The sequence below is a fragment of the Acipenser ruthenus genome, chromosome 6, assembly GCF_902713425.1.
Source record: "Acipenser ruthenus chromosome 6, fAciRut3.2 maternal haplotype, whole genome shotgun sequence".
In the NCBI taxonomy this organism is placed as follows: domain Eukaryota; kingdom Metazoa; phylum Chordata; class Actinopteri; order Acipenseriformes; family Acipenseridae; genus Acipenser; species Acipenser ruthenus.
Genome location: NC_081194.1, coordinates 80,463,490 through 80,479,206, shown reverse-complemented (window position 1 = coordinate 80,479,206; position 15,717 = coordinate 80,463,490). Strand labels below are relative to the sequence as shown.

The 15,717-nt window shown below is 39.7% G+C and overlaps 1 protein-coding gene across 7 annotated transcripts in view; it reads left to right on the top strand.

Annotated features, from left to right (window-relative positions):
* LOC117411028 (ral GTPase-activating protein subunit alpha-2-like) overlaps window positions 1-15,717 on the top strand; it is a 158,072-nt gene that overhangs the window by 89,394 nt on the left and 52,961 nt on the right. For all 7 annotated transcript variants that reach the window (XM_059025880.1, XM_059025883.1, XM_059025881.1 and 4 more), the window contains 5 exons: window positions 2,099-2,885; window positions 5,476-5,547; window positions 6,476-6,599; window positions 7,045-7,200; window positions 9,674-9,832. In XM_059025880.1, the coding sequence (XP_058881863.1) occupies window positions 2,099-2,885; window positions 5,476-5,547; window positions 6,476-6,599; window positions 7,045-7,200; window positions 9,674-9,832 (1,298 nt within the window). The remainder of the gene's footprint in view (window positions 1-2,098; window positions 2,886-5,475; window positions 5,548-6,475; window positions 6,600-7,044; window positions 7,201-9,673; window positions 9,833-15,717) is intronic.

Genomic DNA, 15,717 nt, shown 5'->3' with positions numbered 1-15,717 from the left:
CCGAGTAAAAGCAATGAAATTCAAGACCCGACAGCTAAAATAATCCCTGAATTCACTGATTTAATATAAAAAATGTACAACTGTTGTTGCTATTTATTTTAAATATGTTTGTGTAGTATACTGGACATTCTCCTGTGGTGAATAAAAACTGTATACCACGAATGATCGTTCAGTATCCTCAATGTATATGTGTATGTGAATATATATATATATATATATATATATATATATATATATATATATATATATATATATATATAGTGATTTGTATTGTATTTAAACTGCAGTGTGTCTTAGCTTATAATAAAAAAATAATAATAATTTGTCATACATTTATTAGCATATGTGGAGTAGTGGTTAGGGCTCTGGACTCTTGACCGGAGGGTCGTGGGTTCAGTACCCGGTGGGGACACTGCTGCTGTACCCTTGAGCAAGGTACTTTACCTACATTGCTCCAGTAAAAACCCAACTGTATAAATGGGTAATTGTATGTAAAAATAATGTGGTATCTTGTAACAATTGTAAGTCGCCCTGGATAAGGGCGTCTGCTAAGAAATAAATAATAAAAATAATAATAATTATATTAGATGATTATAGGGTGCCAGAGATGAAACGCAAGTTTATTTTGTATTAGGCATGACGGACTACCTTGAACGTGATTGTGAATCATTTTCCCTGTTCTCATCTAAACCGGCACCTTTTTATAATGATTTCCCACAGACATTCTAAACCAGTGATAGATAGATATTCCTAATCCCTTAAGACAGTTTTCTTGCCATGAAAAAGTGGTGTACCATAGATCTTCTGAAGATGTTTGATATACACTGTTTATTATAGTGAAGCAACCAAAATTGAGTGAGTGTTTTAAAACAAGTTAATGGATCAGATTTCATTAGTTTTGAAAATAAAAAGTAAAAAATAGGACCGTGTTTTTATGGTAAAAATATTAATATTTTCCTTTTACGGTTGTCAGTAAGAATAAAAACCTTATGTTTTGACAAATTATAGCAGATCTGGAAGACTTAACAGTATTTATATTTTTCTTAGTAGTCAAATGAAAAGCCCTTCAGCTGAAAACCTGTGTACAGAGGATTCCTCTAAATTGCATAGCCATTTTGTCTAATATGTTAATGGAAGTAATATGAAGTTATCAAAAACAAATAAGTGCATTTATAGGCATTGTAATTAATTTGATAATGCATTTGCCCAGATGTATGCAATTATCATCTATGCAATTAAACAGCCTACTTATAATTACTGCAGCCATTCCTCTCCAAAAACACTTTATTTGATAATCAGCTAGGCCTTTTACCAATTATATTTTATTTAAAATAGAAACCTAAATATATATTTAGTAAACTCATCTGAGCTTTCATTTGGGATTGTATGTGCCGCTGAAAACATAATAATTATTCTAAAAAAAAAAAAAAAACATGAGTATCTGTAGAATTGATTATTAAATTATTGTTCATTTAAAGCCAAATGACTTGTTGTTGTTTTTCCTGTAGTCTTTGGCATTAGTTGCAGTTTCACTAATTTCCAGGAGTTGTTTTGTTTTTGTTTTTTTGGTTACACTCTGAAATTTTCATTGGCAGCAAGGTTTTTAGGGGACTTGGAAATATGACACTGGTCCCTATTCACAAATCTTTAACTCATGGGTCAGGATTGAGTCTGCCGTCATATTTAAGAAGCCTTTAAAGACACATACTACGCTGTTCCACTTCTTACATTATCATTTTTCCTCTTGCCGATTTTCACAAGCCATAGGATCAGAGGTACTGAATAACTGGAGTTCGTGGTTTAAAAATGACCACTAGGGATGTGTGTCTAATCCCAGTCCCGTCTGACAGTGTGATTATGTAAAGAGATGTTCCTAGATATGTCAGCCATTTACAAAACCACCATTATCCAGAAATCCTGCTTTTAAATCATTATTAAGCATGGTAAATAATGAGCAGAAACAACAACAGGGAGTGTTGGAGAACACATATGCTAAGAGTTTTACTGGTAAGAAATGAAATCCCTTGAAACTATCACCCCAAGGATGCTTTCCTTTTTGTTTGCGATGCCTTGTTAACTTGATATATTTTGTTTTTAGAGAAGAAAAGGAGGAACATGGAACTGATTCCTCTGACTGCACGCATGATCATGACGCACCTTGTGAACCACTTGAGCCACCATCCACTCAGCGGAGGTCCTGCCATTCTTCACAGCCTCATCAGCGAGAACCACGACAACGACTATGTGGAGTCTTCTGAGCTGTCTTCCGAGGTCTTCAAGAGTCCTAACCTGCAGCTGTTTGTGTTCAACGACAGCACCCTTGTTTCCTATCTGCAGATCCCTGCAGAAAAGACTGGAGACGGCGAGCCTCATGGAGCTGCAGCAGATGTCCGAGTCATTGTGAGAGACATCTCTGGAAAGTATTCATGGGACGGTGGCGTTCTTTATGGACCTTTAGATGGACAGTCATCCAGTAGCTGTAAAGACCAACATATAAAAGTACCGTGGGGCAGTGCCAGGCCTGGACAGAAAGTGCACCCAATGAGTTGGGACTCTGAAGGTAACAGTGAAGAAGGGCAGGACGTGTTGGATAACCTACTGGAGAACCTGGGCAGCAGTAGTCCAGAGTGCCTGTCCCAGCAGCAGGGGAAGCTCAATGATCCAGCTCCGCCACCATTGGGTATGAGTCATGAGCAGGAGCACACCATAATGGAAGCCATCTTAAGACAGAGCTCCCAAGAAGAGGCACACGTCAAGAGGTGGCACAGTGACATAAGCATGAAAGTAGGCAGTCAGAAAGAACCGGCTCCTCAAGAGTCCAAAGCACCTTTCTACTTCTGTAGGCTCCTGCTGAATGATCTGGGCATGAATTCCTGGGATCGGAGGTAGGCCTTTTTTATTTTTATTTTTCTTACCTTTTTTTGGGGGGGAGGGGATTAATTTACAAAGAATGATATGAGATAAACCATTACCATTTTTGATTATATTACTAGCTTCTTATTTTGCTAAGAAAGATTATACAATTATACAACCTGTTAAAATTTGGAGCATTTAAAAAAAATGTCAGGTCAACTAAAATGACTACGATTTGCCATAATTAGGGGATGAGAAGATGCAAATAAAATATCTATCAGGGTTTTAAAAAATGCTTCAATAAATTAGCGACACAAACTTAGTTTATAGAGTTATCAGTCAAGTCGAGATTTCAAAAAATACTGTCCTGTATCCATTACTGTGAATATATTTTACCCAGCTGCTTGGACCCTTGCTTTAAAGATTAGTCGACATTGTCGTGTAAAAATGTTTGTATTACTGCAAGCCTAATATTTTTTGTTTTAAAGAGTTTATCAAAACAGTACAAAGAAACTACTGGACCCATTAATATAGGCCAACAAAGCCTTATTAAACATCCCACATCTGTGGTAAAGGAGAGGACCAGGGACTTTGAAAAATGATGCATTTAAACTCAGTCTCCTCATCCTCCCCCTGTCACAATGTTACCGCACTTGTACTGGAAGCAGCGTCCCAGACCTCAAGGATTTTCATTCTTGATACACGTAGACGAGTGTATTACACTTTGTGCTTAGGGCTATCAGAGCTTATGTGTTTGTTGTTTTCCTTCATATTAAGATCTTACACTTGTGGCAGGAGAGACGATACATGTGTAGCTGGATATCACAGTCTTTCTCCATTATTGAAGGGTAGACCTCTGAAAGTCTGTAATAATCTTGGGCTGTCCATCAGGTTTATCGATACTGCCCTGCATCTTTATACATTCAAAAATATATCTTGCTGTTCTCTTATAATTCTACTGGTACATCATTTGATTATGTGGTGTGTATTGAGGGTTTTAATTCAAATTGATCTAGTGACTGATCAAGGGTATTAGTACACAATTTGAACAGTGAAGTCTTGCGTGCAAACAATAATGTTATGATATTTTGATAAGACTATTCTTTCCACATTTAAGAGTTTTCTGAAATCCAATAAAATAGGTTTACATTTTCTATGACATTGTGAACAGAAGACTGAATAAACGTAATTATCTGTTTCTGAAAGTAAATAGCTTGGAGTCCATAGAAATGTTGGAATCATGCCTCGTTCACACAGAACAGCTTAGTTAGGGTTAAAGAGTAAGTAGTGGGATTCAGAAAAATATAGCATTCACTTCCCCACGTGTTGCTGCAACTGTTTAAATAATGTACCTGTATTTTTCTTTTCATTGTTAACATCCTCACAACTTTTTACACTTATAACTTTAAAGTCTGTTTCAAAGCTCTTTTCAAAATGGCCACTCTAGTGCCCTGATAGCGTAAAGGGGCGTTCACACCGGACGCGGCGCGGCACTAGCAGTGGTTTTCAATGAAGGCGGTTACGCGCAGCGGCAGAGGGACGCGGCGCGCAAGAGATAAAATATTTTCAACTTTTGCCGCGCCGCGTCGTGATGTAACCTAGCAACAGCCAATCAGGGGAAAGTAGGAGGTTCCTTTGCGAGGAAGAAATAAAAAAATAAAATGGAGGAAAAGCTGCTCGCTTTAATTTCAGATTTCCCGGCATTGTATATAATTAATAGTTACCGAGATATTAATAAAAAAAGATGTAGAATGGTGGTCTGTGGGTGTACAAGTGGGATTACCGAGTTAATTTTAAATATACATAATTACGTAAATTAGGTAATATATATTTTTTGTGCTAAACTCCACATTGAAAATAATTATGCACCTGCTACTATAACGTAAGCATTTTTTTGATAAATTAACTGCAGACAAACTTTTAAAAGATAAAGCAAAACGTTAACCCATAAGTAAAAATGTAAAAAATGGGATAATAAACTTAAAAAGACCCTCTGTATTTATTTATTTAAACAATGCTGCGCTGCCATGCCACTTCACCTCATTAATACAAAAGGAGGGGGGGGATTGTGGTGGTGTGGGAGTTAGAATTAGGTTTCATAAAAAAAATATTTATAATGTTTCGCTCCTCAGTTTTGTCTTTTGTCAGTGTCTTCAGTTCTGTCAAAAGAGTTTTATTTCCCGCTGGCATTTACTGTTTGTTGCTCGGTAACCAAAAGCCACTGTACCTGCAGCCGTGACGTAACGTCAAACCGCCCACTGACTTTACCCTGCCACATGTGGTGTGAACAGTACTGCAGCGCGGCGCGCAAGCAGGCAGCATGCGCGCCGCGTCCGGTGTGAACGCCCCTTAAGGATTATTACCCCCATTGTCAAACAGGTAACACAGCGATAATGATGCATGATGTGGTACGGAACAGAAAAGCCAGAGCACTTTTTATGTGTTTTTTTTTTAAAACATAAGAAGTACTCTGGCTTTTCTGTTCCGTCCTTGCTGTGTTACCTGTACACAACGGGGGGCATATTTTTCTGGACCCTGCTACTTACTCTTTAATGTTGCGGAAAGTATATTTCTACATCAGCAGAAAATATTTTAAGCCTTGTTTGTATGTTTACTCAACAGAAAAAGTTTCCATCTACTGAAAAAAAACTCAAAGCTCTTAAGAGAACTTAAAAATCTGGATTCAAGACAATGGTAAGTGTTATTTACAGCACAAGGCAAAGGTTACATCTATATCATTCTCACATAAGGAATAACCTAAATGTTAACTGTTTATAAACAACTCGGTATAGTGCAGCTAGAGGACCTCAACAGTGGCTGTTATACAGAATAACATAAGAAAATTAGCTTCCTGGGTTTTTGGTTTTTGTTTAATTTTTCGTTCAAACATTGTAATTTTCCACAAATTAGCAATTTTATTCTACGAAGGGTAAATTAAATTAAAAGAAATGTTCTCCATTGTGAAAACTTGCAGTAGCTTAAAATTATAATCTTTACAGAAGTAAAGATCCAAAACAGATACAAGTGTTGCCTTATTATGTATTGCAACTTGTTAAATACTGATGCAACCCTCAGTGGGGAGCATTCATCCCTAACACACCAGCACAGTGGGAACCCCCTGATTGCGTTCCCTCGAGACACATTTCAACTTCAAGTTGCAACGTGTGAAAAACACTGAATATTACAAGCAGCACTAAATATCAAGCACGCCTTTAATTCCCCCAACACTGATATTATCCACTGCAGCCTGTTCAATGAAGAGATCTGCAATAATCAACTGTTCAGGTGATGAAAGCATGACTTAAAAACAGTGTTGAAAATGTACTCCATGCATTTTTAGGGTGTTATCCAGTTTCAGCCTCTGGATCTTTACACTTAAATGACCCTTTTCTGCCTCATTCCATATCTTTTGCCATATGGTATTTATCTCAAGAGCAATTCATAAAATGCGTTATTAACAGTGCCTGCTGCTTACAGTAAGTAATGGGTGTGTAGTAATGTGCCAGCTTATAAACATTTAAACATGATAACAGTACAGATACTGAATTCAACACCCGTGTGGTTACACTATCATTTGAAAGATAACGCATAATACACAAACTAACTCCTGTCTCTGCTGCAGCCGAGAAACACACAAGATAGCTGTGTTTTATATTGGGGACGGCCAGGAGGACAAGTGCTCCATTCTCTCAAACACCGGAGGCAGTCAGGCCTATGAAGACTTTGTATCAGGACTTGGCTGGGAGGTATCTGCTTTTTTTGTTATAATTCATAAAGAGAGCAATCATGTTTATTAAAATGCTTGTACAGGATCACATTGACTGCAGTGTATACAGCTGTTGCCAAAAGTTTTGCATCACTTCCCAATATAGGATTGAGACTTCATAAAAAAAAGTATATGTGTATATATATATATATATATATATATATATATATATATATATATATATATATATATATATCTATATATATATATATCTATATATATATATATAATTTTTCACTACTTTTCTAAATTACACACATTTTTGGACCCAGGTCCGATAGGAATCCAATAGACATTGAAGTGTACATTTCATAGAAACTAGATAGCAGTGTTTAGATTGGAATGTTGTTTAAAATGAATCCCTTTACTCGTGTTGAGCTGTGGTTAGCCCAAGTTTTAAGAGCTGGTTGTTTGTATCCCACCAGGTGGACCTCTCAACACACTGTGGATTCATGGGTGGCCTGCAGCGCAATGGCAGCACAGGTCAGACAGCCCCTTACTACTCTACCTCTACCGTGGAAGTGATCTTCCACGTGTCCACAAGGATGCCATCGGATCCAGACGACTCGCTAACAAGAAAGGTAACTGTAGTAGCCAACCTTCAGACACACACCTTGCCCCCAGCACTCCTATGAGCTCCGTTCTGAGGGTGTAATGATACTGAAGCTTTAAGTAGTGGATTATTTAAATGTCGCCTACATTTTCATAATTCTCTGTTTTTCTGCTAACGATCATTTTGGAACTTCAGCAAAAATGGCTTCTGTAAAACTCCTGAAGTATAATTTCGGTTAAGGGAGATGGGGAAGCATATCAGTGTTGCACAGGCTGCAGAGCAGATGCTTAGCACAATGCTAAAATTTGTGTCTATTTCATTTCACCTTTTTTTCAGAAGTGTTACAAATCTCGGCAATGTGTGTTTTTTATATAAATATATATGATTTTAAGTGCACATTGTGGCCCTCAAATTTTGTTTGCAGTGCAGAATAAAACTAAAAAAAATGCTTTTTATATGGTTTGTAATGAAAACACACTACTATCAGCAATGCTCTCTTTAACTTGATGCTGCTGATTTTGATGTGACTTGTGCCCTAATAAAGCGATTACCTAGCAAAGTAACGGAGATAGACAAATTAAAGGTAAGACGCTTTTTTCTCTGAATATTCCAAAGCCAGAGGGAGAAATCAATGGCTGTATCAGCATGCTGCTCTATCTCTCTGAATTGCAGTTTCAGTGAAAAATGAGCCGCAAGACTGCCAAAGTGATTCCTGCTATCAAATAATGTTCCGAAGTGTGGCAAATTCATCAGCTCCCGTAAAGCACTAGTGACCCCATACTGAACTTTAGCTCGCTAGCCAGAGAAATGTGTTAGCTTTTGCAAGATTAGATTTCCACCAGCTAATCTAACTGCTGAAGGGGTTTGCGAAGCTGGGGGACAGAGTTGTGCTATTGGATTTGTTCATTTCATTTGACTCCAAGCACTATAATTGCACTTAAAGCTTACAAGGCCCTTTGTAGCCCGAGGCAGGAAAACAAAGTGAAGGGGAATGAAAGGGGGGGCACATTATCAGTCTCCAGTGGAGGGGAATGAAAGGGGGGGCACATTATCAGTCTCCAGTGGAGGGGAATGAAAGGAGGGGCACATTATCAGTCTCCAGTGGCGGGGAATGAAAGGGGGGCACATTATCAGTCTCCAGTGGAGGGGAATGAAAGGAGGGGCACATCAGTCTCCAGTGGAGGGGAATGAAAGGGGGTGCACATTATCAGTCTCCAGTGGAGGGGAATGAAAGGAGGGTGCATATTATCAGTCTCCAGTGGAGGGGAATGAAAGGAGGGTGCACAGTATCAGTCTCCAGTGGAGGGGAATGAAAGTAGGGGCACATTATCAGTCTCCAGTGGAGGGGAATGAAAGGAGGGGGGGAGCACATTATCAGTCTCCAGACAGCCCTCTTCTGGCAGAAAGGGTCTTGCTTCATTTACAGATAAAACTTCAGTCTTGTAGGCCTCGCAAACAAAGGGACAGATTTTAGACCTCACTGTTTCTTAGTTGTCAAGCCACAAAAAAGCAGCTGGAGCAGCTGTCCTTGTTAATGCAGTTAGCTGAACAAGGAGGTCAGGCTGTGCGGTGCGGTGCAGTGCCAGTGTCAGGGTGACAAGTGGACTGAGGCATGCCGTGCAGTCCTTTGCTTACACAGAGGGGGCCGCTGCAAGCACTTTCTGCACCAGGGCACACATTACTGGGGCACACGACAAGTCAGCTAAAAAATAAGTTTGCTTTTATAAGCCAAGAGAAACAAACACTTGTTACACAGCAGGCTTCAGGGGGAGGAATCGGGGTTAACAAGAGGCAATGTAACTGAGGCAAATGCACTGCCCAAGGGCAGATATATTGGGAAGCAGTAAAGCACCATAATAATCAAGATTTACTCATCTGTAAGATGCATTGTTACTTGGTACACTAGTGCTTTGTTTGTTTATTTTTACCTTTTCCATTTTGTTGAGCTCTACTGGGCTCAGAATGGGTAACTGACACCTACATTGCAGGGATTGCTTTAGGAATCGGAGATTTTGATGTTGCACCGTCCTAACAGCATCCTGTTGCATTTCCATGAAATAGAGTGGGGAACCTTTTCACTACCCTGGTCAGTAGAACACCTATCACTGTAGCTGTGGTGCTACAGGGAAAATGACAACTTTCTGCAGTTCTATTAAAACCACAAAAAATAAATAAATACAGATTTTGTAATCAATAACATAAACAGCAGCTTTTGGAGAGCATTTTTCTGGAATGCCTCTTCTGTTTCAGAGTAGTCACATCCAGATTTACAGATAAGCATACAGCAAGTTATATGCCCATGCATACATGCATATTTTTGATGGTTTCTCACATGCTGTCACAGTGGTTTGCTCTGTGTTAACAGGGGTAACTACATTACAGACTCGTTACTGCAGATTTTCCAAGGGAATTAGAAATTGTAGTAAGTAGAGTTAAATAGGTTTGATCTAATAAACTCCGGCCATCACTACTATTAATCAAGAACCAATTTACTGTTGCAGCTTCGTCACCTGGGAAATGACGAGGTTCATATCGTCTGGTCTGAGCACACAAGGGACTACCGCAGGGGCATTATACCTACAGATTTCGGGGATGTGTTGATCATTATTTATCCAATGAAGAATCAGATGTTCTTCGTACAGATTATGAAGAAACCACAGGTATGTATTTTATTTTAATGTTTCACTGATTTGAGTTAAACACAAGCAGCCTCAGATATCCCCATACATGGTGCACATGATCCCATAGCAGTTCATCTGGATATCCTACTACCTACCCGCTAATCACAATGTTCCCGCTAGAACCAAACAGGAGACATATTAAAACTCAATATTGGATCAACTGAACTCAGCACTACACAATGATTGAAAGGATAAATATGTTTCAGAAAAGATAAAAAATATATATTTTAGAAAATATACTGTATATATTCAAATTGAGGATATGTCATGAAAAAACATGATCTGCGGTATTTTTGGGCAAGCTTGTTATCCTTCCACCGCTACATTCATAATTTTATGACACAAATGTTTCAATTTTCTATACATAAGTTATCAGTAAGAAGACTAGCTATCCTAACTCATTTGAAGGTATTGTACAATATCTATTACTTTTTACAAGGCAGCATGGAGCTCATCAGCATTCTTTACACATAGTGTTTTGTAAAGTTTTTTTGAAATTCCTTTATTAATTTTTACTTGGATGAGGATATTTTTAGATCAAAGTTCACATCTATGTTCAAATATTTTGTATTTTGGAGCTCCCGAGTGGCGCATCCAGTAAAGGCTGGACGTCGCGAGTTCGAGTCCAGGCTATTCCTTTGTCGACCAAGGACGGGAGCTCCCAGGGGGCGGCGCTCAATTGGCCAAGCGCCGCCCGGAGGGAGGGAGGGTTAGGTCGGCCAGGGTGTCCCTGGCTCACCGCTTACCAGCAACCCCTGTAGTCTGGCCGGGCGCCTGTGGGCTTGCCTGTAAGCTGCCCGAGAGCTGCGTTGTCCTCCGACGCTGTAGCTCTTGGGTGGCTGCATGGTGAGTCCGCAGTGTGAAAAAAAGCGGTTGGCTGACGACACACACTTCGGAGGACAGTGTATGTTCGTCTTCGCCCTCCCGAGTCAGCGCAGGGGTGGTAGCAGTGAGCTGAGCTTAAAAAGTAATTGGCCATTCTAAATTAGGAGAAAACAATAAAAATAATAGGCAACGATTAAATGTATTATATATATATATATATATATATATATATATATATATATATATATATATATATATAGTATTTTGTGAAAAGTAACCATTACCGAATGGGATATGTCTCGTATAGTCCGAATTACCTGAGCACTTAAGTCAAAGCTGCTTCTTTAAGAGCCCCGTATGCATCACACAGCTCAGCGACATTTTTCTTTTGGCCTTGCCTCAGGAAGGAGCGAGTTCTGACTTTTCAGCCATAACTACTGAGAAGTTGATGTATTAACTTGTTCTCTCTCTTATTTCATATTTTAAAATAATTTAGCTTATTTTAAGCATATAATTCTTTCTCAGCCTTAGCTTCCGATTAGTCCCCTCTGCGGCCTTGTATGCGGCCCGAAGCCGGTGGCTCTCCCTGCCCCTTCCCCGGGATTCAGTCCCTTGTTGCGGCTAAGTTTCACTGTCTCTCCCTTGCTGCTCGGCTATCTGTGAGTCAATATCATTCTTGCTAACAAGTAGGTTTCGAGTTAAGGGGAATGAAAGCAATGAATAAAGAACAATGGGTAATTGGGAAATATGCAAATTTTAGCATTACAAGAGCCAATCAAATCGCGTGAAAGTCGCGTAAGGCTTCTACATTCATGAGTGCGCTGCACTGATTAGCTCCAAACAGGGCGAAACATGTCTGCAGATACTGTGCTTTGACTTTTAAAACACTGTGAATGTAGAAGCCTTTAGGCGACTTTCACATGATTTGATTGGCAATATATTTTTTATATATAAAGTATCATACACTGCACTAGCTGTCTGTTTTTTTCTACTCAGCTTTTTGCGCTACGGAGACTGCCAGTGTTAACGGCTTTTTAGCTACACTACGCTGTCGAATTGGCAGGGGCCTGTTCGACTGGAGAATATTCAGAGTTTCTCTTTGCAATTGCTGCGTCTGCTTTTTGTTTCATTGACAACTAAGGCTACTAGATAATTTCTAGTTAGCAGGCGACTGCAGCCCCTCTCTGTTTAACAGTACATGCTTGCAGTTGCCAGTGACTTTTTCAGGTCTTCATCTGTACGCCACTTGTCCTGGTACCAGAGCTGGTACTAGCGATTCGCTGTGCTGGTACCCTGGTCGGTACCAGAGCCGGTACCAGTCACTATGAGAGCTTGTACCAGTGGTTTGGTCAGTACCAAAGTAGGTACCAGTCACCTTTATTGGTACCAAGGTTGGTACCAGTCATCTGGTTCACTCCGGTTCAACACTCAAGACCATTACCAGTGCTCCATTTTTGTCCACTGTGTCAGAGTCCTGCATGGGTCCGTTTTTTACGACCCGCTTCCGACCCAGACCCGCAACTACAGGACCAACCCGAACCTGCAACCCGCTGCAACACCATCTTCTTACCCCCAACCTATTCTTTTACCTACTACCTGCGTAACTGACTCTCTCACGCTCTCACATTCACACACAGATATCTCTACCATTCTCCACAGATTAAGTTTATACAATAGGATATACAACGTTGTAGCTTTCTCTAGCGGTCTGGATATATTTTAACATAGTAACATAGTAACATATTAACTATCTCTACTTACTTTACTATAGTATAAAATACCTGTCTATTCCTTTCATGCAGAGATGATGTACCAGTTTTGTGGCTGTCATTCACAAAAACATAATGGCAGGTTTTACAAGCATCAAATCCAGTCACATGTTTGTTATTTTCATTCGCTATGATTCCAAAAGAATTCCACACTTCTGATTTACCTCTTGAACTACATGATATAAACCCTGCGCTATCTTTTGTTTCACCTCGTCCACAGACATTTTTAATATCACCAAGCAGACGTGATAAAAAGATCTTACGATGTGCTTAGTAAGCTGACTCCTTCCTAATCGCCTCCTGCTTTAGTGCAGGAAATAGCGGTACATTTACCTTCTAATACGGTATTTGGGAAAGGGTTACAGAAGAGTACGCTGAAAGGACAGAAAAAGTTTTTGGTGATTCAAATTCAGACCTAAGCCTGACCCAAAAATGACATTTTCTGACTGAACCGCAAACCGCGAAAAAGTTCATATTCCGACCCGCTTTGCAGGTCACCCGCGGGTACCTGACCCAATGCAGGACTCTACACTGTGAAAACAACAGTTCCCAGCACCAGTCAGCTTGCTGTCTGTTCTTGTTCGTCTGTTCCAGGGACCGCTCTGCATCTCTGACGCCGGCGTGACTCGCCCCATTCATCCCCTGCAGTGCGGTCAACAGAGTCCCCACTCCCTGGTACACTGGGAGCTAGGAAGCGATCCTCTAGTGGTAGGAGAAGGACTGAGAGCCTGCGCTTCTCTAAATTCTCCTCTTCATCCTCTGGCTCTGAGATCTGCCTCTGTCCTCTGCCAAGGAAGAGGAACAGAAGCCGCTGTAGCAGGCATTTAGGCAATACTGACTGGTTGTGTGGCAAATGGAAAAGAATCCGATATCTTGGCTCCCACGGTAAGCCTCTCCCTGTCAGAGGAGCTCACTTCTCTTATCAGATGGGCTACCATGGCCCTGCAGGTGCCTTGGACCACAGAAGATGAACCTAAATGCTCTATATTTGATAGGGTGCCCACAGCTGTGTGTCAGCGCCTGGGCCCCCCCCCGTTCTCCCGGATTTTTGCAAGAGGTGCAATCGTCCTGGGAGCACCCCGGCTGTCTCAAGGTCATTGGACAATGTACAGAAGGGGTGTCCAACCTTATCTTGGGCATGAGCCACTTTTAAATTTCAGACTTAGACACGAGCCACAGCAATAGATTTCACCGTGAGGCTTGTACCATACCCATATTTAGAAAATAATAACACGCACACAGCAGGCTAGTGAATGATTCAGCTCGACCTGGTGGACACTAAGAACAGCATGAGTAACTATGCAGCCAGCTCAGGCACTTTCAACACAACTCTTGTGATGTAAGTTTATGAAGGTTTTTATATTGTATTTGTTTTTCACTAAGCACCCTACTAAAACAAATAGCCCCACATTGCCTTTTTATGCTGCCATATATGGTCAGTAATTAACTCAGTGTATTGTAGTGGCCAGCTGTGAGTGTGTGTGTGTGTGTGTGTGTGTGTGTGTAGGGGCGGTCCCAAGCGGGGGAAGGTGGTAATGTAGCACTTCCAAGTGCTGTTGTCGGGTCTATCAAGAAAAGGAGTCAGGCAGACACCAAATAGCTCTTTTACTATTTAGTATTTATTGTGCAGACAGAACGACAGTCAATAGCACTACAGCACCCACACTCTCACTCACACAACCGGTAAACAACTACTTCTCCACCACTCAGCACAACACAGGCAGACACAATGACAAAACATTAAAGAGCTATATAAACACTACAACAAATACATAACTACAATATAAGTACTATCTCATGAAAACTAAATAATAAAAAAAGTTATGTGTCTTTTGCAGATTTCTTTTTATAAAAATGGGAATATGTTCTGAATATTTAGTATACATACATTTGGTTAGTCTGCTGTTTCGAGTGGTGTCGTTGCCACACTGTCTGTAAAGCAGTGTTTCTTTACTGTACGTCTTCACTGTTGAAAGTGAAGTTCCTTCCCATTAGACACACAGACACACGCACAACAATGACGACTGTCTTTCTAAGTAATTATAAACCTGTTTGAACGCTTGCTTTCTGCTAATTGGCTGTTGAAATTCTGGACACAGGTTGAATGTTACTGTGAACTCCCAGTTGTGATCTTCATATACATACAGCGCTTGTAGTCTGTTGAAAATAAATACTAACTTTCTCCAAAACTAAACATTGCTAAGCAATATACTTCAGACTATGAAATAAAAACAAACTAGATAAAACAAGGTTTATCTGGTTTCTCTTATTTTTTTCTCCCAGTTTCTTGGACGCTCTCTGGTTTGTTTGTTAGCTTATTTAGTACTTTTTTAAAGTGCTGTAGGGCACTGAAACAACCATTCACAATTTAACTGACTCGCTATTATTGAAGAAAAAATATATACTTTTCATTTTGAACATGGTAATAAAAACAGTGATTTGCCATGCTGATGTTTATATATTGGTATTCACATGTATATATTCATATACATGTGAATACCAATATATAAACATATACTGTATATATATATATATATATATATATATATATATATATATATATATATATATATATATATATATATATATATACTGTATATATATAGCCTTTCATGTAATTTTAAATCCATGTAAACACCCATTATATCTATCTATCTATCTATCTATCTATCTATCTGTCTATCTATCTATCTGTCTAGCTTTTGTAGTACCTATCGTGGTGGCTTTGGTTCATGGCATTTGAATTGCATTCTCTAATCGAGTGAGAAGGCTGCTCCCTCTATCAGGTTACAGAATCCATGGCAACACATGGTCCTTTACAATCAGAATGCTGCCCTTTTTGTTAGTATTTTAAACAGAGACACCTGGAGTAAATGTTAACATAGGATTTTGCCTTCATAGGAGGCTTGGTGGTGCTGTGGTTAAACAAAGGGGCTTGTTACCAGGAGGTTCCAGGTTCAATCCCAGCTCAGCCACTGACATTGTGCTCAGTCCTTCGGATGAGATGTAAAACCGAGATCCTATTGTAAGTGACTATGCAGCAGCAGCTGTGATGCATAGTTCACCCCCAAGTCTTTGTAAGTCGCTTTGGATAAAAGCGTCTGCTAAATGACTCAATAATAATAATAAATGGTATCATTATTTAGCAATTTTCCGATCACATAGCTGTTACAATGTTCAACCTCTTTTTTTGCAGTCATTTATATCCCACTGCTTGGCAACCGAGCAATGATTTGCAAATTGTGTGTGTGTGTGTCTTGATTAATTAAG